This window comes from Anas acuta, chromosome Z, assembly GCF_963932015.1.
Source record: "Anas acuta chromosome Z, bAnaAcu1.1, whole genome shotgun sequence".
NCBI classification, from domain to species: domain Eukaryota; kingdom Metazoa; phylum Chordata; class Aves; order Anseriformes; family Anatidae; genus Anas; species Anas acuta.
In genome coordinates this window covers 65,719,461-65,743,310 of record NC_089017.1, presented here as the reverse complement: position 1 = coordinate 65,743,310, position 23,850 = coordinate 65,719,461, and the positions used below count along the sequence as shown (strand labels likewise).

Sequence of the window (23,850 nt, the reverse complement as noted above, 5' to 3'; positions counted from 1 at the left end):
ATTTCAAGTGTTCAAATACATTATTTATGTGACTAAGCATAGAATGCTAGTCTTATGAAAGGCAAGTTCACTGGACTGCACTGCCTTTAAAGCTGCCTGATCCTCTGGAAATTTATTCTCTTTTCCTTCTGCCTTCTAAATGCCTCCAGCATAATAAACATGAACTAGGTCTGCAACATGGACAACCACAAAATCAATCAGCTTTGTTCTTCTTTAGTTTTCTTTATTTTCCAAGATAGTGAGAGTTTTCATGCAAGTATTAAGGCTATAGATGTATTAAGCACTTTCCATTTCTTGTGATCACGTTGTCCTTTAGCAAAAGCAGCTAGTCTTAGAAAAGGTTAGTTTGGTAGCTTGAAAAACCACCTGAGTATTTCTTGGCCATTTATTTTTCTCTTTTATTGAAAAATAAAGTCTCATAATCCGCATCATAAAGAATGCTCTTTAAAGTATTATATTTGCATTCTGTCTGTAGGCTTAAGCAGTTAATTGCTAATAGATAGTAATACTGATTGAATTGATTTGTTACAAACTTGATAGCATTTCTTTTTCAAACAGAGAGAGAGATGTCTTCTTACTTCCTTAGGTTTCCAGTGGAAGACTGCAATTTTAGAAGCTGTTTCTTCAGTACAGCCTGGGAACATCTCTGGAGCAGGAGACATCTGCTGCTCCTTTCTGTACTGCATCCTTAGCAGCTTCTTGATACCTTAAAGGAAACTTTGCCCTTGTGTATAAGTATTTTTTTATTATGTATTATATCAAAATACATTTATTTTTTATTTTTTTTTAAAGTTAAAGGTTCAGAATGACCGAGATGCTCAGAGTGTGGATAAAATCTTCACCGAAAGACAAGCGTAAGTACATAATATATATGCTTCTCAAAAGCTGTTAAAATCATACATGAACTTGGTAAAATTGAGAGGTTATCTGATTAAGAAATTGTTAACAGTACAATCCATACAACAAGAGACATCCCCAAACAATTTCAAGATCCTGTACCAGTATCAGGATGAAGCTGGGGTTCCTGGCTTTAAGCTATTCTGAGTAACTGCTGTGGAGATACTTACTATTTCACTCAGGAGGAGCTAGGTGGCAGTGACGTCTTCTGGCTTGTGAAGACTTACTTTTAAGGTCCCGGATTTTGGAGCTTATGTTTCAGTAGCAGAGTGGAGAAAGTAAGCAGAAGTGGGGGCTAGAACTAAGATTCCTGTCTAGTAAAGTAAGGATGTGTGGAAAGGAAGATGAAATCAGCGAGATGCTTGTAGTGAGAGTTTGAAAGCCATGAAAACGGATTGTGTACTGATAAGCTGAGAGGCTGAGTTTGAGATGTTTAATTTAGGGACAGCAGATGTAAGAAGTAGGTCTGATCCTACCGGGCGCCAGAAAGAACAATAACATTTTATGCGTAAATAAATACTTTTCAAAATACCAATTTTCATTTAATATGCACTTTTCACTAATCCTGTGGTTTTCAATAGCTTGTAAATATGTCTGTTCTACCCCTAAATGCATTTTTAAGTGTTAACAAAATGTGCAGAGAAGAGACTTGGTTCAGTATCAAACTAAGGCATAAAGGCATGGTTTGGTGGATAATACTGGTGCTAGCAGGATGGTTGGACCAGATGATCTTTTCCAACCTTAGTGATTCTCTGATTCTATATGCAATAATTATATTTATCATTTTACTGTATGTAGACACATTTAAGGGTGTGGAGAAATCAGTCTTTGTTACTCTGCTAATTCAGGTTTTAAAAAAAAAAAAAAGCAACTCTATTCTCTGATAGATACTCATTTTGACTAATAAACTACTGAGCTTTGACATTGTTGATTCGGATTCAGTCCCCGGTCTGACTGTGGTCTGCTTCTTCAGTGCTTTAAATAAATATTTTTTCATCTCTGTCTTCTTCACCTCTTGAACGTCAGTAATTACGGCAGCTTCACAAGCTGCTTTTTAAACATTTGGTCATGTTAAGCAGTGTACAGTATGCTTTTTATCCCCAGTAAATAGTAACATGATCAGTGATCTTTCATGTTTTGAAATACTTATTTCATGATTCATGAAGCAATAGCTTGTTTCAGACTTGATGAGATGAAAGGAGATGGACTGCTTAGGTTCCATTTGTATTGTACCTAAGTAGCATAACATGGAAGGCTAAGTAAATGGAGCAAGTATACTACGGGTTTGAAAAGTCAGTCATCATCCACCATATAGGATATCAGCTCTCCTCAGTTATATATGAATCTATGTATTTATCCTCAATAAATCCATCTTCGCCGTGCTCAAATTCAGTAGTTTTCTCAAATATTACTATGGGATCTTCATTGCTTGTATCTGATACTGCAGGAAAAGAATTCATGTCAGCTGAGAACTCCTGTTCAGTTATCTCTGGGTCGTTTTCTTCCAGACGACGGTGACTATAGCTGATCAAATAGTGATACCATGTTGGGCATTTTATAGCAGTAAAAATCAGGAATGTAGTGCTTAGGACAAACCCTAGGACTCCCACGAGGAAGGTCCAACTTTTGCCAAGGAGTGGAAGCTCTTGAAAACAGATAGAAGAAAAAAAAAAAAAAAGAACAGTCACCTTTATGTGTAATATCTGAAAGAACTTTGTCATTAATTTATGAATAGTTAGATTGAGAACTCAGAAAATAAAAGATTATATGGGAATAAATGTCTCCGAAGTGTTAGTTTCTGCTGTTATTGGAGAGCTAGTAAAATAAAAAATGCACATACATCTCACATTTGATAGCAATGTAAACCCACCATGCATATTTATTAAAATTAAACAATTGTTTAAAAGTCATCTGAAGTTCTGGAGGTGTAGATAAAATATTTTATTTTTTTTTCAAAAATAATTCCAGGACTGGCTTTGAGAATGGAAAAAAAAAAATCAGTAATTGACATTAAATTATATTTCCCAGGCTTAAATTTCTACATGGTGATGATGTCTGTATCCTGAAATACCACATTGTTTGTGTGTAATCCGTTCAGTTACATTTCTTTTATGTATTATGTATTTATGTATTATTTATTTCTTGTAAATTTCAATAGACTGTAGGTACTAGTAGTCTTTATATACAAGTTAACTTTGTGTGCTGGCCACTGTCACACAATAGATGTCACACTGTAGATGCTGGCTACAGCAAAAGAAGTCAGTGGCAGTGGTGGCTTACGATTTGTGTGTGAACCAGAAGATGGATATTCCTGCTTTAGCCAAAAGCAGGAAGTGGAGTATTTCGTCATGGGAAAGTGGAGAACATTAATTCGGATGGAAGAAAAAGAGAAATTTGATTTTTACCAGAAGGAAATGTAAAATCTTACCAAACAATGTTGTAACTAGCATCAAAAAAAATAATGTAAGGAGGCTATTACTGAATTTTTAAAAGAATATGGGATATGCACAGCTGTGTCCCTTACACTGAACACAGTTGAGAGCTGGATAAAAATTAATACACTCAATCTTTTACTTTTTAAGAAGACTACATCTTGTGAGCAGTTAGTTTGGAATAATTATTTATTTATTTATTTTTATGCAGACATCTGGAGAATTTCAAGCCCTAGAAATTTTCACACCTTAGTTTTTAGTGTCGTTTAAGGTGTGGTTTATCTGTTTTGCAGCCTTACTTAGTAGAGCATAACATTCACTGCAGCATGTTACATGGTCTAACAAAATCTGAAAGTACACTTGTTCCATAGCCCTGACTTTTACGGAAGAATTACAGTACATATGCAAAAGCATATGAAATCATGGATCAGCAAATAAAACATTGCAAGCAGCGAAGGGAAGCGTCATTATATTACCTGCATGTGTTCCGTTGTTTTCAGTGATGTTGTTTGGAGTTGGAGCTGCTAGGAAGGCTGTGCTTCTGCGGTTAATGGCAGAATTGGAAGTTATACTGGTTTCTAAAGAAGTTTTTTCAGTTTCACAGTCAGCTAGTTGTATAGTTGCAGCCCTGATGGACAATTTTTCCTTTGTTTTGGGGAATGTGCATGTAGTGTTGTTTTCATTTTCTGTGAATGAGCAATGGAGAGCCTATTAGATACCATTAATTGACAGTTTTATCTAAAAAAAAAATCACCGATAACTAATTTATTACTGAAAAATACATAATACGTGGTGGATATTATTCACATCAGGAAAAGCTAAGACAAGATGCAAACAGATATGAAATGCTGCTCTTAGCAGAACTTACCCATTGTCACATTGGAAGCAGTTAGACATATCTGTAAATCAAGGAGGTCACAGGAGCAGTTCCATGGGTTTCCAGCTAAGGTAACTGTAGCCAATTTAAAAGATGATTTTATATGAAAAGATTTCAAAAAGTTATTTTGTAGATTCAAAACTCTGAGACTTTTTAGAGAAGAAAATACATCTGAATCTAATTGAGTAATCCTGTTATAGGACAGATTCAACACTGACAGTTGATTTAGTCCTGCAAATGCTGCTGGATGAACTATGCTAATAAGATTGTTGCTGATATCCAGAATTATAAGTTTTGTCAAATTGTAGAAGCTGTTATTACACAGTACAGTAATCATGTTTTCATTCAGATAAAGTTCAGTGAGGTTAGTAAGCCTCTGAAGAATATCTTTGCCATTGTCTTTTAAAGTGATTTTATTATTTTTGAGGCTTAATATGGTAACATTTGGCAAAAGATCAGTGGGGATACGAGAGAGGTTCTTTCCAGAGTCCTCACAAATGACCTGTTGAAAAAAAGAGAATGTCAACAATTAAAATAGTGTAAGGACATCTTGTGATGGAGTCCCAGTTATGACTTTTAAGGGAATAAAAAAAATCTATTTAATGTCAGCCCTTTACAAGAAAAAATCTGCTGGCCTTCCTGCCTTTTTGTTTATGATGTTCTTAATATGCTTGTCGATTAGTGATACAGGGGAATGAATCATCCGAGTGTGTAGAGACCTGAAGTGCCAGTAAACTTAGTGCTTAAACTCTGTTATAGTTGCAATGCTTATGTGAATAATACCTGGAATATAACCAGTCTGACATGGTGTTTTGGAGGTAATAGGGCTGTCCATTTTGGAATTCTAATGAAGTCTGACAGAGTAGGAAAAGGATTCCTTTGCCACAAAATAGAGAAGCCACCAAGTGAAGTTGTCATAGAGAAAATGGACTCAAGCCTGACAATTAATTTATGTGTGTTTTTTCAAACGGATTGAGTTGCTTTAAAGTAGCTGTGTTTGCTATTGAAAACATCTTTGGAGCAGACCTTCAACCGGATTGACTACATATGTAATTATAAATGTGGCATTTAAATTCATTTTGGTTTTCTGAGTTGAAGTTTAGCATAGCTGTAGACTTCTCAGGTTTGAGAGTGTTTATATTCTTAATACCTGGAAACATTTTTCTTTTCTGAAAAGATTAGATTTCCATATAGGTTTATGTATGCATCACTGCAGCTTACCGTTTGTTGTCAAGGTAATTTAACTTGCTTTAAAGGAGATTGTATGCACTGAAAACAGGTTGGTTTATTGTTCCGCTTGCTAGGGGAGTAACCTATGCTCAAGTCGTTACTGCTGTTATCAGGCTGAGTCTAGGTAGCTTATTTTAAAACAAATTAGGTGTAGTGTCTGCATATACTTTTTTTTCTTCATGTTTGTCCCAGCAATGAAACAGTAAATACAGTACTGGACCAGTAGACAGTGAGTAAGAGCAAACAGTTCAATAACATTTTTTTGCCAAACTCCTAATCCCCCTATATATAAATACAAAATCCATTAAACTATTCTCTAAAAGGATATTTCAAAATATCTTGTACACATTTGGACCTGACTTGGGCAAGTGCTAACTGAAAAAATCTCTCAAAACAATCTCTCAACAAGTGGTTGGCCTTGTCCAAATAGCTGTTGTGATTTAGGCCTATTGCAAAATTGTGCAGATATAAAGGAGGCACTCCTGTTGTCTGCAGGGATTTGACTGAAATACAAAACCGTCTCAAATATGTTTCAGTGCTACTCCCCTGCTTAGAATGATTGGTAGCAGCAAATTCCCTTTTCACAGGAGAATGTGTCATTTTATTTATCTCTGTCTGCTTCTATACTCAGGAATTTCATGTTTGCAGGCTTTTAAAAGTCTTTAATTCCTACTGTATCTCAAAAATAAGGGTAATTTACATGCACATGGAACTTACAGTTTGAGATGTAACATTGCAGTCAGCAGTGACTGGATTCAAAAACAGTGTTCCAGCCCAGATCATGAGACAAGAGAACTTCATGTTCACAGCCTAGCAATAAGCAAATAACACTTTAAAATATTGAGTACCAGTGTCTTCTGTATCAGCAGTTTAGCAAATAATAAAATTATTTCCATGATAAGGTTAAAAAAAAAAAAAATTGTTCTACATAAATATCATGAAATGTTAAGAGAAAAATCATGTTATCAGCCTTAATGCATTGAGCTTTCACTGAATCAAGACAAACCTAAAATCCAGTGGACAGTATCAGAAGACAGCAAATGGATTGAGTAGACAAGTTAGTAGATGAGTTTCACAAATATCCATATGGCAAATAGCCGTAGGCAGAGGTATACACATTAATACCCTATTAAAGCAGTTATGGGTACTGGAAGTCTACAATAGGAATCATCTGAAAAAAGTATCCGGGCTTGGTTACTGTCCCTGTTTTCTTGCCACTGTTAGAGGCAGAATGCTGTACTAGATTGTTGGTTTGTTTGGCCAGGTATCTCATATATTCTTAAGTGAAGTCACAGGTTTTGTGAACATTTAATGAGTAGGATAGTCTTCTAATCTCTTTGTTATCCATACTATAATAAATTAAATAAGCAATGTACCTCTGTGCTACGAAGGTGTAGTGGTTGCTCTGATCTTTGGAACGAAGTAAGCACAGTTCAGTCTCTTGTGCTGGTGTTTTTGTATGGGTTTGTACCTTGTTTTCTGAGAGTCAGGAAAGATTTTTTGACAAATGGTATTGACTACAATATTAACTTCTCTGAAAGAAATCAGGCATTATTTGCAAGATCTGCATCTTGTCTTTCAGATGTTAAACTGATCCATGTTTATGCCAGATATGAATTAAATGTTATGCAAAAGGTAGATTATTCCTTTTGTAATTATTCCTTTGGTAACATTTTTCCACTTTGCTTAAGCCTCTGAAGTCTCATAGAGAAAAGGCAGTATACTAAATGTACCTCAATATCTCATTCCTAGATTGCAATCTTCCAGATTAAAAAAGGCAAAAAAGATAAAGTGTTCAAAGTGATTATTGTAGTTTGAGCAGCATTAAGTGAATTTAACAGAAAAGGGAATGGGTACAGAATTACATAAGGAAGCTCAATTGTACCAACAAGGAACAATGCTAAATATAGATAGCCAGTTAGATAGAAGAAAAAAAATCTGTTTGCTTCTATGCATTTGTATCTCTACAGACTGACCTTATTCACCTCAGTGAATCAGAAACTTTATAACTTCCTGGAAAGAGGTTGTTTGTATCCTGATCTACTACTCTGATCCATTGTGTAGGTTTAGTGCTATTGGAAATTTACATTAAACAAAAAAGGACATTATCAGGGGCAAGGGGTGCTAGCCTCAGTGGTATTAAGTTCCTGTATTAGGTACTGTTTTTGTCAATAATAGTATTGGTGGCTGCGTGATTTTTGGAGACAATTTGCATATTGCTAGTGGCAGTTTGTGAACTCCCAATATCAAATATGGTAAGAGTTGGAACTTGTGACACACTTGGACTTCTGAGATACCTCTTCCAAGATGTTCAGAAACAGAGCAGACCTTAACCATGCTATCTAGAAATACAGATTAATAGCAATATTGTAGTTTGCAGGTTTCAGAAAAAACATGCTGTCATTAGGAGAGTGGGAAAATGTACTAAGATTTTTTTAAAAGTTGCTCAGTCTGTAAGTTAATAACAATCAAATTAAAAATGAAAGATTTTTTTTTTTTTTTCCAGAAGTTCAAAGGAAGAATTAGCATAGTTGAGTAACAGGGATGCCGTTAACTGGAAAAATCTGTGTTCTGTCTAAAAAAGTACTGCACAAATGTCTAAGTCAAAAACAGAGTTTCTTCTTTTTTACTTTACTACTGTTGAAAAATTCAGGTTGTTCTTACAATGTTGATTTCTTGCATTGTGTATGGGGGAACCCAAGTAGTCAATAGAAAAACAGGAGAGCATCTGTAATTTTAATTGCACTATATCTTTTTAGTAAAACAAGATTTTAAGAATTGCTGCTTAAATTCTTGGAAAGAAACTGAGCCTGGCAATGCATTGATAATACTTTGACATTTGTCATTTCAACTCGGAAGTGTTTCTTTAAAAGGTTTTTCTCAGAGAGTTTTTGAAACTTTTACCATTTAATAATAATGTAACTTCTGTTGCTTTTGATGCGTTTGTAAAGAAAATGGCGTATCTGGGGAGGTAATGGGGTTTGTATAATCAAGTACTCTGGTTTCCAGAAAACAATCAGACTGTTCCCTGGCTTTTAACTGAAGCACAATTTACTTGCTTTGCATGTTGAAGGTTCACAGTAATTCCTGAACTTTTAACATACCTCGAGATATATTTGTTTCCAGTCTCGCAGAAAAGTTATACTAATAAATCTTTACCTACATTTTGAAAAAGGTGTGCCAAGTATCTTACCTTTCTGTTGCTTCTTAGAGGCAGCATGTACATGTTTCAGTGCACTGACAAGAAATAATATCATGTAACAGCACTTCGTTTTTGTCCAACCTTTGTACCTAATGAATAAGCAGGCAGTGTAAAAAAATAAGGAAGCTAGAACATCTTTAGCAAACGATTGACTAGGTTGAGCAATTCCATATAATCATCTCAGATTTAATTGGTTCCACAGCCAATGGGGAAGAGTAATGTAAGTATGCCCAAGTGTCAAGTTCCAGATCACGTAGGAAGCACTGAGTTAAAATGCCACAGAGTATTTAGAAGCAAGCTGTGTTATATTGTCAGTTAAAGAAACGTTGGAGACAGATAGACTTGATTTTTTTTTTAATGAGACCTATCTCCAAATGAAGAAAATTTTGTGAGATTTGCATACTGAAGTAAAGATCTCTAGTAGAGATCTCTAATAGACCTTTAGTAGATTTCTAGTAAAGATCTGTAGTAGAGATCTTAGAAAAGAAAATAGAGATCTTAGCATAAGAAAAGCTATGGGGTACATTAAAAATAAAGCTCATTATTTACAAAGGATTGCAAGCATTTAAAGACATCTGTTGTATGTGCTATATTTCAGGAAGAAATCCTAAAAAAGGAAAAAAAAAAAAGTATTTGCTCTGATCTGAGAGCATGTCTTTATGCAGTTTGACAAAGGGATTATATTGATACACTAACAGTATGTCCACTATTTTTTTTCTTCTGATGATGCTCCTTCTCTCAATTTCACTCTACCCAATGCACAGCATGAATTTACAGAAGGATTCACCTTCCTCTTATTCTGCGTTCCTCTCAGATATGGGTCTGAGTAGAAACCTTTCTACTTCAGTATCTGTCTTTAATGTTACTGCCACTTTGATTTTTGCTTAGTATCTCAGAAAGTTCTGTGACTTACAAGGCTCAACCTTGGTTCAGCTTCCCCAGTAATCTTCAAGTGTTGCACTGCCTATGGTAATGAACTATCCTCCTGTTACAGCCATTGCTGATAGCTTTAGTCATCCTAGAAAAGCACCAATCTTTAATTTTTTGTCAAAACACTGCTATCAGAGATGGTGCATCACAGCTAAATCTGTCATTTCTAGTCTCATGAAGATACCGATCTAGCTATCTAGCCAGAAGTCCACATCACATTAAAAATAGAGACTTGCTGCAGGTAAAGACACTACTCTGTTATGTGTCTGCACCTACTTTTACATCAGTGAGGCTAGAAAAGTAGACTCTTTCCGTATTCTATCAGGCATACTTGCAGTCTCAGACATAGATGAGAAAAGTTCAGTAGAGCATGGAGATGCTACTGCCCTCAACAGTGACAGCTGCTTCCAGATGCTGTTTTGGAACACGGGGAATGTATCAAGCTGTATTCTTCTCTTCCTCTATGAATGCCCCAATGAGCTCCAGGAAAATCCACCTTGTTTGTACGTAGAGACAAGTTCCCTATGATCAATACTAATTATGATCAGCCTCTCCAGAGGAGTTGCATCTGGTGTGGGCATTTGTTCTGGAAATTAGCAACCTTAAGTTTTTCTTGAATTCTTCCTTGGAATTTTTCTTTTTTCATTCAGCCATGCCTTCAGTTGGGCTTGATTTGAGAGAAATTGTCACTGCTGGGACCTTGCAACAGTTTTCACAGGCCCAAGGTAAGGCATGAGGAGCATCCAATAACAGAGACACATGAAAGCTTCCTGCCAATTCTAGTTCCATGCCTTCTAGAGAATCTTGGATCAAACTACTTGCATAATTTAAAAGCATGCTCCACTTAGCAAATTATACCTTTCCCAAGCATAACATAATAATCCATTCACATACTGGTGTACTTACAGCAAGGGCCTCATTCTTTGGACAAGGTTTGAACAAACTATAGTTACTCTCAAGAGGCTGTTCCATTTACCTTCATGTTAAAACCATCCAATACATCAAGTCCCACTGCACTGCAAATTTGCCATGGGATGTGGGAGATCATCACTTCCACTTGCTTCGTCGTCGTCAGGTTCCAAAACTCCTTGCAACACAGGTGGTTATCCTGACAATTTATACTTAACGTCATCAGATTCCTGGAGATTATTCGTCTTTCCTGAAGTCAGTTGCAAGATTGGTTACACTTCTGAATCTTTCCTCAGCAATCCTCAGCAATGGTGGAAACTCTGAGAAATGGCTGAGAGAGATGGAATTGTTTGATGGAGGGGTTAGGGGGTATCTTATCACATATGCAGCAATAAAGAAGATGGAGCTGGTCTCTTCTCAGTGATGCCCAAGGGCAGGATAAGAGTCAGTAAGCATAAATTGAAGTACAGGATATTTCATTTAAGCAGAAAAAAACTCATCTATGGTAAAGGTGGCCATACTTTGAAACGTTTCCCAGACAAGTTGTGGAGTCTACGTTATTCAGTGTAATCAAAAGCTGCCTGAACAAGACACTGACAATCTGTTCTATGTGATTGTGCTTTGCATAATGGCGCTGCACAAGCCAACCATAAGAGGTCCATTCCAACATCAACTGTACATGCTTCAATGAAATGTTCATTATTCTTTTATCCCAAGGTTGTCCTTGAGCAGTTCCATTATTTTGCATTGTCTTTGAAGCCTTAGGGCATTCTTGCCTGCTGTCATGGATCTAATAACATCAGTCACACAATTTAAAATTTTTGGTGTCTTGCAACTCAGGAAGAGTTAATGAAAAATGGAGAAAAATAGAGCTAATTTTGCAGGAGGCATTCTGAAAGCTAGCAGTGTAAACAATATTTTATGAACCGTAAAGGAAAGCCTTTTGAGGAAAAAGACTTACTGTTCAGTGTTTCAGGACTTTTAGTTCATTTCCTTTATCTTCAGCTACGCTCTCAAATTTCTTGACTCACTAGCTTTCAGGAGTTTCACAGAAATCAGTAGACTCTATGTTAAGCAGTGAGAACAACACTTCATGCCTTCTTTGCTAGCTGCAGCTTATTGCAGTTGTGGTAACTGAATAGTATGTTCTCTTCACATGCATTCACAAATTATACTCCAGGTTCTTTATTTCAGACTGTCTGTTCTCATTCTAAGAATTCACTGATGCAGAGGAAAAAGGGGAAAAATATACTTCTGCCAGTTTTGAGGATTATCCAGGTTGACAGTGTTGTCACGTTGGGAAGTACTATATGGGTACAGTAAGGGCAAAGAATTCTTTATCTTCTGCATTCCACGATATGAATTTTTATATAGCTAATGCAACTCCAAGGAGATCAGATACAAGTAGGTAACTTGTTTTCTTGAAATCTGTGAAGTTTTTGTGTTAGAGGATCATTTTAGGGAGGCTGAAGGAATAGCAGAGTTTTAAATGTGTTCTTAAAGTAAACATGAACTAGTAAAAATAGCACAATTTTGTACCTTTTACAGCACAGAAAAGTTAATTCAAGCTGTGGAAGAAGATACTGAACGTGAAAAAGTCGTAGCAGATGACATCATAAAAGACATGTCTCCGGAAAATCAGGCTAAGTATATGGAGATGAAGACTGCAAATGAAAAACTCTCCCAGGTTGGTTCGTTTCATAGTACTTAACATAAAATGTTTCTAAACCTGGTCCTATTAGTTCCGGATACAATTTAAATATTAAAGTGAAAACTGAGCAATATAATAAAAAAACTTGCTGGTATCTTAAGCAATTGTAAGTGTCTGAAAAATAAACACAACAATGGACTGAAAACAAATACTTTGTGATTTTGTATTCCTTAAGAGCAAATTATTTTCATCATTTTCTTTTCTTGTTTGGGGATTGACATGCATATTTTAAAACCCTCTGTGGTGTTTGGGTGTTTGATCACATGTAAAAAGCAAGCAAAAGGGAAAAGAGAATCACAGTGTTTTTTCATTCACTTTAGTAGAAATTTTTCTTACCATGCTTAAAAATGAATCTGGGATTTTTTGTGCTTCTTGTATGTTTGCATATATTAGAAAATTAAGCTGGGCCTTTTAAAATGTTTGTGGGTTTGCTACTTATAATATTAACAAAAACAATAAAATCTTTAGGGTTAGAATAACCTCACCTAGGTTCAGGCATGTGGTCTTGGAATATTTCCCTGTAAAGTCTATACAGAGAGACGGGTATCTTTTAAATCTAGTGCTTCCTAGCTGTCACAGGATGAACTGAATCACTAGTCAGGGCCTATCTGTGCCTTTATTGACTGAAACTGTGGTGACTAGTTCAGATTTTAAAATCTGACTTTAAATTTCTAAAGCAGAAATGATAAATTCCACCTTCAGTACTGATTTTAAGAAAAAGAAAAAAAAAAGTGTAAAAAAGGCAAGCAATTCTTGGTTATTGCCCAACACCAAGTAAGAGGAATAAGAGTTTATTGGAAAATTTGTTTTCTGAAAATAAGTGGATATTATGTCTGAGCTATTTGGAGAAGTCTTGATTTTTAAACTTTTAAGAAGACCAAGAAGAGATTTTCTCTTTTTAAGAGATATATTTTTAAGAAGATACCTTCTTTTTAAGAAGAGATACTTTACAGCATCTTCTGGATGCTAGAATGAAGAATTTAAAAAGCAATCTAATCTCGCAGTAATTTTTTATCTAAATGTTGCATTTTTTTCCTCTTTAGGAATTGATTGTTCAACAGCAGGAATTGGACGCACTGAACATGAAGGAGGAGTCTCTAAGAGCTGTATGTATGATAAAAGCTGTTTCTGTACCAATTTTTGCTGAACTCTACTGTAATAAATAATACCTTTCTCATTAAATTTTCATATGCTGTAGGTTTGTGCTCTAGAATGAGAAGGCAAAGCCACCTCTCTGTTTTCCACCAATAATTTATAATTAGCTGTGGGTTAAAATGTTTTTGTTAGATGCCAAGTACAAAACTTACTAGCTTTAGTTAGCCATATGGTTTTCAAATGTTTTGTGTGATGTGTGACTGATTTAGAATTACTCTCCGAAGATAAATGTGAAATTACCGCTCACGTTTTTCTAAGGAATTTGTGATACCTAATTTTTCAATATAATGTGGGAGCATGATTTTCTTGTTTCAAACTCGAATGTCATTTGAAGCACAAAGTGGTACCAGCTGAGATATTTTTTCTCCCACAAACATGTAAACACACACTTCTAATACGCTGTTTTACATTACTAGAATTAGAAGCTTCTCACATTGGGTCTCTCATGGATCTGCAAGGATCCATAAGCTGAAACGTACAGTCATGTATGTCTTCAGAAAATACCACTTTTGAATACTTGTAGACATTTTTCTATTCCTTTGGAATGCTGTATATTGTTTGTGTTTCCCTAGAAATGATAAAATAGCAGTAAATCTACTCAGAAGGTTGGCCTGAGAATGAACTCATTGAGCAAGAAATGCCGACTGGTATATACTGTTCCAAATATGCATTTTTGTGATTACAGGTTATATTCATTCTTTATACTGCCTCTGTACCGTTTGTAACAAGTGAGCTTCACTTTCAATGTATGGTTAAGTGTCATTCAATTAAAACAATTTCTGCAATGTTCTCTTGCAGTCTGGAAGTTGGTAGTAGGTGTTTTGTTTCTCCCAACAGGAAATAGCACACTCCCTGGTGAAACAGGAGGCTGTGCAGCTGTATGAAAAGCTCCATGAGCTTGAGGAACGTCGAAATCAAATGATTGCTGAGGACAAGAACATTGAATCTCCACAGGAGGAAAGAGAGAGATTACTAAAGCAGGCAAGAACATAAAATGGTATCATTTAAAGGATTCTCTAAGTCAGTCAGTATATTAATGGATGATGGAGAAAGAAAAATACTTGGTTTTGAACCTTGCCATTATTTAGTCTTTAACCAGCACAAACCATCTGGAATTAAGTACAGGTAATGAATGGGCTGGAAGGGATGCTTCAGGTTCAGCCATAACAAAATTGGCACAGTCAGTTTCTCAGATGGTTGACTTGTTCAAATTCATCAGTCCTGTTGGGATGGGAAAAATGATCCTATTGATATTATAGATTATATTGATATATATTTGATAATATAGATTATATTGATATATATTTTGGGATAGTGTGCAGATGTACTAATCAAGAAACAATCTTATTACTTTGTAAGGGAGCGTGCCATGTTATATAGCCATTCATGCATATATACTATGTGGATTATTGTACTGAACAGCACTCATGAGTATGTCTGATTTTTAAATATGTATGGAGGAAGCAGGGGAGCATTTGGAAGAGATCAAATTTAAATAATAACACTTCTCTCAGTGAAGAGCTGTTGTTGGAAAACGTGACGACAAGTTTGTGAAATCATATGCTTAGTTTCTATTCCTCATGTACTGAATTAAGAATTATTTTTTAGATTTCTCCTTTCTTCATTTGTAGATGTTATTTCATATGTTACAGTTGGTATTCTTTTCTATAGGTCAAAGAAGATAGTCAAGAAATAGCAAGCATGGAAAGACAGTGAGTAATCCCATTTTATTGTTGTTCATATTCCATTTAGCCCCTACAGAGAGAGATTAATCCTGTAACAATTTCACCATATGTTACATCCTCTACTGGTTTTAACCTTCCACAATAAACAGGACATATCCTTCTGCTGCAGCTAAATGATTTTTGTAGTACTAGACCATTTAGGTCAGCATAAGATATTTCCTATCTTCATGAATATGCCTTAATAATAGCACTAACATAAATTTATTTAGGGCTGCAGAACACATTCCAAGAGCTGTTCATTGCAAGCCCATTTTTAAGATTTTGTTGTTGTTGTTTCAGTTTCTTAAGCCTGTAGAATTAAAAAGTTGCTTACAGAAATTTCAATTCTGAAGAGTAACAGGGCATTGCTTCTTACTTCTCGGTTACTACACCTTTCTGTAGATTTGCAAGAAGCTCTTTTAATATTATAATACATAGTAATATGTTATGAGGGACAGATAGAGTAGTATATTTCTGTAATCTTGAGGTTTTTTGTTTTTTTTTTCTTTAAAGAAGATTTTAAATAATTATTGTATTCTCCTAGAAACAATTTTAAACTCCTCTTACAAGTACTTTCAGTTTTAATCATTGGTTAATTTTTATGCATTGTCACCTTTTGATTGGCTAATAAGTTACTTAACAGAATTCTTGGTAAGAAGCAGTAACAGAGAAATTTATTTGAGAATTTACAGAAGAATGTTTCTAAGGTATTTTTCTTCCTCATTTCAATTGATTATCTATAGATACAGTGTTTTATCTGGCAACTTCTTAACAGATTTTAGTGAGCACATAGGTAATTTTTACATAATACAGTCACTTGATGGAGTTTGCCAATTACATTGTACGTTGCAGAGCTGCATAGCAACCAGAAGAGGGGCCAGTTGAGTAAGGTAAAAACTACTGATGACGCAAAATTGCTTTTAATGGAAAAGAGCAGCAGTACTTATACTTACTAAGATGGACTATGTATATTAAATACAGATTGTGACTAAAGTGAAAGGTACATTGCACGTATGTTTTATAATAACGTTAATCCTAATGTTATCTTGTTTTTGAAAAACTTAGGTTTGTTATTTTGATTCTGATTCTTCTCTCCATTTTTCTTTAAAAATGTAAGTATTTTACAAAGCAGTTTTAACCATGGATTTCATAATCTTTTTATTAGGCTGGCAGAAGTAAAAGAAAAAACAAACCACTTTAAAAAGGTTATTCAACGACTTGATACAGATTTGGAGAATCATCAAGGTAATATCACTTCAGTTGTGGTATACCATGCAGGGATTTACTTGGAAAAGATGCCATGCCCGTGTTACACTGTGAATGTTAAGTGCTTGAAAACTTTTGAATTTATGCAAATACCCAATTGTTCACTATCAGGAGAAAGTTTCATGTCTTTTGAGTTTATGCAAATACCTATTCATCACTATCAGAAGAAAGTTTTGTGGAAGTTTTGTGCAGACTTCTCAGAGAAGCTGAAAAATGACCAGTACACACTTAATACTGGAGCATTCATCAACGTTGTTGTGCTTGGTAAACTACTGTATAAAAAAATAGTGCAGTTCTCTGGCTTTCTGTCCTAATACCTGTCTGAAAGTGTGAGAATGTTTAAACTAATACCAATGTGTAAAGTAGCTGGAACTCAGTTTGATTTTTTATCTGTCTTGGACACTCCTTATGTTGATCTCTGCAACAGTTTGAGAATTACCTAAAAATGGTGTTAGCTTAGAAACTTTACTCTGCAAACACCCAGTGTCGTTGTATTAGGCTAATCCCAACATAGGTTGGGATTTGTTTTAGCACTGGAAGTTATGGTTCAGGAGAAGTAGCTTAGTTTGAGTATAGGCCCTCAACACCTCTGGAAGATTCTCCTTAAAATGGAAATTCATACCTTGGGAAACCTATTGTTTAATTATAGTGGATTCTGGTTAGGTAGGGGTTAGATAAATATGCGTATATATTTTGGAAAACCTTAGAACAAGCTATTTAACTTCCGTGGAACTGATAAATTGATGATTTTGATTTTTTTAATTTATACATTTTCATGGGTAAACAATGTTAAAGTTAGCTGTGAATTTATTCAAAGTGAACAGGTATTCCTAAAAATGACCCTAAATGATCCCTCTCATATTTTGCATTATGAAGTATTTAATATTTTTCCATATGTTTCATTATTTTAATGCAAATAATTTATTAAAATTGTTCTATTAGCTATTTCCAGACAAAATAATTTTCAGTTTTACTATCCTGCTTTTATTTTGTTGTTGTTGTTGTATCTTTGGAGAAATGCAGAAGGTAAGAAGTGAGTTGCTTTTCGCCTTTTATAGTTAGATTTGCACATAAAGTAATTCATTGCTGGTCTGTACTTCTTTTGGCATTCTAGGTGTTGTATTGACAAAGAGGATTTAACACACAGGCAGCAGAAGGCACATGCTCTCCTTCAACATACAAGTAACAGTCAGGATATGCAGAATAAAGCTACCTCATGATTTTATCTAAAAGTGTATTGAGCCAGAGTTTGATTTGCAACAGTGTTGTAGAAGAAAATAGGTTTAAGGCTTATCAGTTGCAACCTGCAAATAGCTACAGTTTAGAAGTGGGTTCTGCCTGGTCTTTTTCAATATAAGAGTTGTGGCATGGTCAAACGCCTTATATTAAGTCTACAAAGGGTGCAGTATGCAGAGTGGGAAAGCGTCTGCTTTCAAAGTTTGGTTGTCCTAGCGTTTGAGGCTGCAATTGATACAGTTATATCTGACAGTGTCAGCACTGTACTACCCTGCATTAGTTGTATTCATCTGCATTGTTTTACCCCATTTATGCATAAAGAATGTGTGCCTATAACATATTTGTGGAAATGGTTAACATGCATAACTTGATTATGACATGAATGCTGTGTGTAGCAACAAAAAGAATAACTAACTCATAAAGACCTTTCTTAAATTGTTAGTAGAATCAATAATTCTTTTATGTACTAAAGCACTTGATTCTCTCTTGTCTACTTCTTTGTCCTTGAGATTCCTGTCCTCCCTCCTTCCCCAGTCAACTTACTTCAGGCTCAGTATTTAAATTGCATATTTCAAAGCATTCACAAAATTTCAGGTCTTACAAGTTTTTTGCATAAAATTTAAGGAAAATTAACCAGTCAAAAAAAAAAAAAGTTACAACTAGGAAGTGTTTGAATATTTCAGGATTCATATTTCAGTGCTTGGAACATTTTGAAAGAATAGGAAAAACAAAATAAGTAAACTATAAGTAGGGTTTTTTGTTCAGTTTTCACTTAACTGGGTAAGTTTTTCACTTGTTTATCTTGTTTATTGTATTTTTAATTATATGCTGCATATATTAGCATCTAGTTTTATTGATTACTCAAAGTCAGCATTACCTGATAATGGAATAGATATAGCATTTCATAAATTGAATGAAAGGCTAAACCATTGATGGAATAATGCCAGCTTTTAAAGAAAAATTATCTGTAAAGGCATTTTAAAGATAAAGGTCTTTAATTCAAATATCTTTTTATTTAAAAGTTTGAATGATCGCATAGATCTATTTCATGGCTCATTGTAATTAGACTTTTTGAAGACTAGAACAGACTTTAAGTTATCAAGTATTGGATACTTGCCTTGCAAAATGAAAGAGAGTCTAGCAAGGAACAAAGTGGCAGCTACAAGGAAGCTGAAGAAAAATTACTGTCCCTTAGGGGTTTGTGGGTGTTTGTATATACTAGATAAAAAGGAAAGCAGGGGAGTATATAAGTAAAAAGACCTTGGTAAATTTGCTTGCTCTGTTATATCTATATCTATTGTTATTCTTTTTCTTTATATTTTTTTAAAGTCACAACCTCAAGCTGAAAATTAATCAATGAATAAAACTCAAACAATTAAAAATTTAGATGTTTGCAACTTAAGGTTGTTGATAGCAGTTGAATTTTCTTGGCTTCATGAAACCTGTGGCAAATACAGCAACTCTACCATTTTACTAGTACATTTTAATTAAGAGCTGTTTATAGTCAATTGTTAGACACAAAGATGGACTGATTATATCATAGTCATTACTCCTAATAGCAATGTAAAGAACATGTTGGAAAGGGTCTTTTAAAACTTTTTGTGCATTTCATTTTCCTCTACCAGTTTTCTTGTTTATTTCCTGAGATTGTCATGCTGGCTTACAAGCTGCTTATCCTTATGAACATCCATTTTAATATGTGAAAGTGCCATTGAATTGTCTTGTGTTAAATGAAGACACACAAAGCTTAACTAACCATGCTGCCCAAAAACATGAAAGCATTCTTTCTCTATTGAAATTCAACTGACTTAAGAAAAATCGTGCCGACTTCCTTTGTTCAAACCAAGTACTTATCCTACTCTTATTTATGAAAAATCCTGACCTCTAAAAGGTTCTAAAAATTGCACCGAGACTGGTTTATTAAGATAATTATCTTATTTTTTACATTTTTTACATGTTACATTTCTTGCAGGAGAGGAAAATTGGAAATACAAGGAGCTGAAGAAGAGAGAAGAAAGCATGGACAGTAAGATGTCTAATATACTTTAATTCCACTAAAATACAGGTTTTCTTGTACTGTTTTCACTTTGTTAATTTAGCACTGAAAAGAACTGATCTCCTGATCTTTGCATAAAAGTTTCTGTGTTCTGTCTCAGGACAAGATAATTGATAATTTAAGATTTACAGGACACTCACAAATATTTGAAGTGTCTTTCAAGGCTTTTTATCAAATGTTAAGTGTCTTAGGAACAGCTTTATTTTGTGAAATAGTGCTGAAATTAATTTTAAAGTGAACTTAAATGAGAGACATAAAACCAGCTGGTCAGGTCTGATTAATAGAAGCAAAACTTTAGAACTGGGATGCATAAATATCACATAAACCTTTAAAATTAAGGCTTTTCATATGTGTTTATTCAAGATGAATGCTACTAAAGTTCTGCTCCATATTAAAAAGTTCTCGTTATGAAGATCTCAGCAGCGTCTAGCAAAAGAATGAAGAGAGAACTGTTTTTAATGTATATTCCATAGCTACTATATTACAGTAGGAAATTTACAAAAACTGTTGGTCTGCTACTCAGCAAAGGGGAAAATGATCAACAAATATGCCATGAAGTGTCTAATAGTGTAACAGTGCTCTCTAATACTGTTCAGTGTAACTTAAGGCTAGCGTGATTGAAAACAAGGTCTCAGATGACAATGAGGAAATATGGGTGGCAGCATACGTACAGAGTCACTGGATTTTCAAATTACCTGAACTTTATCAGAGGATACTGATGCAGCTCTAGAGCTGTTTAAGATTAATTGAGAGATTTGTGGTTAACATATACAAATCTGGGAATAGAGCAGGTATTTTAACAGTCTTGAAGAAGAGTAGCCAGAAAAATATAAATCAGGCACCTTAGCATCAATTTCCAGAAAGACTGTGGAAAAAATAATCAAGCAAACAACGTTAATATTACAAAACATGATTATGAGTAACGATTACATTGATTGGTCAAGAACAAACAACTAATTTCCTTTTTTGACTGAAAAATACAGCAGACTAAGGGGGGAGAAGCAGGTGTTCTGTCTCAGGTAATTTTCTTAGAAGCAAGGAATGGAAATATGGTCCAATTATTAGCCTATGTTGTGCATTTCCTTAACAAATTATTGATTATTAAGGATTCATTGTCAAGAAGAATGGAAGGATGTGTTGAGTGGAATTTTGCAGGGTGTTTGATGTTTAGTTTGGTTCAATTTTTTTTAGTCAGTTGGATGACAAGATATAGAGTAAATAAGTATTTTCACAAAAAATAGCTACATTGGAAAAACTGAAGTCATGATGGAGAACAAGGTTAGAATTTAAAATATGACAGATTTTAAAAGATGTAGAAAAAAATTGACAAGGGTAAGTGTAAGATCATACCTGGGCAGGGGTAATCAGCCACAAGGAGCAGTTCCTCAGGCACAACTCACATGATCTTGTTGAATGAAGTGATCTTGTTCTTTGTGCATTAAGGAAGGCTTCAGACGGAGCATTGTTTTTAGTTCTGCTCAATGCACGTGAAGATAGAGGTTGTCTGTCTGAGGTGTGACTGATCAAGGATACAGAAAACATGACCTGTGAGGAAATTTTAAAGAATAGAGAATTTAGGAAAGTCATCAAATACATGAAAAGGCTGTTTCAGAGAATAAGTGAATAATATATCTGTACATATAGATGAGGGATAGAAAAGGAGAAAAGGAGTAATAAACATATAGTCATGGAAGGACTTCAGGTTGAATGTTAGGAAACCCTTTATAAGGTTAAAACTCACCAAGCATTGGAATAGGTTGATGAGGAGGATTATAAAATGTCTTTCATAAACCCTCTGTTAAGACAAGTGCATACGAACATCTGAGACATGCTTTTGTGAATCTGTAGAACGTGTAGGACTTAGATGAAGCAAGATCAATCAGACAGGTATGATAAAAAGGAAAGAGGCTTTCTTGCAGGAAGACAATGAGATTAGAGATAAATATGGACCCTATAGAAAGTCTTTGAATAAATGCAAAGAAGGTTTAAAAACAGCCTAAAAAGGTCCAGAATGGCAAAGGAAAGAAATGCTGATGAAATCATATAGGTGCAATGCCTAGGTCCTAATTCCACAGTTTCAGACTCTGTTTTATAAAATGGTTTATTTGTGGATATATAGTGCATTAGTTCAGTCTCTAGAGAATTACTAGCTAATAAAGTCTGCTGTGTCTATCTTTATTTCACGTTTTTGAATGTCTGAGAAAACTTTTTTTTTCATGGAGGTGCTTTAATTTCAGGTTATTGGCCTGAAATTAAATTAGGTTTGGCTTTAACTATGTCTCCAGTTACAAGTTCACAGCAGTACTGGCAAAAGGTAAACTTTCTTATATTCTTGTCAAGTACTGTTTGTTACAGGTGTTTTTCAGTCTGTCAGCAGGACCAAAGCTTTATCTCAACTTTTTGAGCTAACTAAATTTGCATCAGAACTAGTAATTACTTTTAGCAATTAGCTGTGCACATTACAGGTGTGCGGTCTAATTGGCCTCTAAGAATTCCAAGTATCTTTCATCCTGAAATCATTGCCTCAGGGATAGCCTTTGTAGTATGTAAGTATTGTCCCCTTGCTCCAATAATATAAATTATTGAAGCACACTCCCTGAAAGTTTTACAAGCTGTAATCTGTGAAGCTTTTGTATTAATTCTTTGATGGAAAGCAATGCAGATCATGTTCAGATATTGCAACAGCTCTCTTACTTATAAATCTTAAATTAGTTGATAATTTAAAAGATATTATTGAAAAATACTATTTGCTCCGTGATCCACATTGCTCTAGTCAGTCCTCATCCCATCAGGATTTGTTAGTATTTCCATTTAGTAGTCCCTCCTGTTATATATCTCTCTTCCCAAATGATCCATCTTGCATTTACTATCATCTAATCCCCCTTGTTCAATTAAGCACTTCTCCCATTTTTTGTCCAACTAGAAATTTAGCAAGCTTTTACATTTCCTCTATGCTCCTATATAGTTAAATATATTTCAGGTGGAGAGCCACCAGGTGACAGGTGGTCATTAAGGTACAGACCTGGGTGTCATCTTGCTGTCCATGTGATGTGTCCAGCACCTTTTATCATTATGTCTGTCACCAGGAATATGATTTCATATGCCTGGGACACAAATACAGACTGCACAGCAACATTACAGCTGTCTTGTCAGATTCAGTTGGACACTTACAGGAATGATGATAAAAGGTAGATGTTAGCAAAGGGACATAGCATGGCAAGTAGGAGATAATACCAGGTGGATAATAGTCTCAGGTGCTTAGCAGTGCATGTTATTTAGTCCAAGCCTTTAGAGATAGTGAAGTTACCTGTTTCCATTAGTTGGTAGCCCATTTCAATAGCACTCACAAAAATGAAGACTGACAGCTGCTGGGACAAGCATTCAGAAAGATGTCAGAAATGATGGTGATGAAACTACTTTCCCATTGACTGGCAACCCTCACCTAAACAATATCAAAGAAGATATCAAATATCAAAGAATATCAAATATTAAGCGTGTCAAGGTTGGGGGAAGTACTGAGCATAGGGATTGGGGCTGGGTAGAGCACTGCATCACAACCATTGCCACAAAAAAAGAAGGGAGAGTCTTAGGGATCGGAGACTCCTTGCTGAGGGGCACTGAGGCCCTCATTTGTCGCTGAGATAACCTATCTAGAGAGGTGTGCTGTCTTCCTGGAGCAAGTGTCAGACACATTAGGAAGGCTCATTAAACTGGAGGAGTACTATCCTCTTGTTGTCATTCAGGTTGGATCCCGGGAAGCTGCAACTAGAAAAATGAGAAATACTAAAAAGGACTTTGCATCTGTGGGAAGGTTGTTGAAGGGATCAGGGGTGCAGGTAGTGTTCTCCTTTGTCCTCCGTCTGGGTGACGGGGACCCAGAAAGAAGGAGGAGAACGGGACAGGTGAATGACTGGCTGAGGGGGTGATGTCTGGACCAAGGATTTGGCTGCCCAAGATCGAAATACCCATTTGAGAAGCCTCTCTTTAATATCTTTATCGATGATCTGGGTAAGGGGATCAAGTGCACCCTCAGTAAGTTCGCAGATGACACCAAGTTAGGTGCGTGTGTCGATCTGCTCAAGGGTAGGAAGGCTCTGCAGGAGGATCTGGATAGGCTGCACCAATGGGCTGAGGTCAACTGTATGCAGTTCAACAAGGCCAAGTGCCGGGTCCTGCACCTGGGATGCAATAACCCCAAGCAGAGCTACAGGCTGGGAGATGAGTG

The 23,850-nt window shown here is 35.4% G+C and overlaps 2 protein-coding genes across 2 annotated transcripts in view; one reads left to right on the top strand and one right to left on the bottom strand.

Moving 5' to 3' along the window:
- The window catches only part of IFT74 (intraflagellar transport 74), a 41,759-nt gene that overhangs the window by 4,081 nt on the left and 13,828 nt on the right, over positions 1-23,850 (top strand). Inside the window, exons 7-13 of the mRNA XM_068667923.1 lie at positions 793-854; positions 12,026-12,164; positions 13,232-13,294; positions 14,181-14,324; positions 15,015-15,055; positions 16,233-16,312; positions 19,542-19,595. Coding sequence (XP_068524024.1) covers positions 793-854; positions 12,026-12,164; positions 13,232-13,294; positions 14,181-14,324; positions 15,015-15,055; positions 16,233-16,312; positions 19,542-19,595 — 583 coding nt within the window. The remainder of the gene's footprint in view (positions 1-792; positions 855-12,025; positions 12,165-13,231; positions 13,295-14,180; positions 14,325-15,014; positions 15,056-16,232; positions 16,313-19,541; positions 19,596-23,850) is intronic.
- LRRC19 (leucine rich repeat containing 19) lies at positions 374-8,758 on the bottom strand. The gene is made up of 5 exons (XM_068667922.1): positions 8,630-8,758; positions 6,154-6,246; positions 4,198-4,708; positions 3,806-4,015; positions 374-2,542 (listed from the first exon to the last, which is right to left on the bottom strand). The coding sequence occupies exons 1-5, from the start codon at positions 8,660-8,662 to the stop codon at positions 2,217-2,219; spliced, it is 1,173 nt and encodes a 390-aa protein (XP_068524023.1). The 5' UTR covers positions 8,663-8,758; the 3' UTR covers positions 374-2,216.

What these genes read in the sequence shown, in the direction of transcription:
- LRRC19 (XM_068667922.1), bottom strand. Translation starts at nt 8,662, where the DNA reads ATGTACATGCTGCCTCTAAGAAGCAACAGAAAG. An exon ending in CTCTAAGAAGCAACAGAAAG is followed by an intron (nt 6,247 to 8,629) that starts GTAAGATACTTG and finishes GCTTATTGCTAG; the next exon opens with GCTGTGAACATGAAGTTCTC. An exon ending in GCAATGTTACATCTCAAACT is followed by an intron (nt 4,709 to 6,153) that starts GTAAGTTCCATG and finishes TTTTTTCAACAG; the next exon opens with GTCATTTGTGAGGACTCTGG.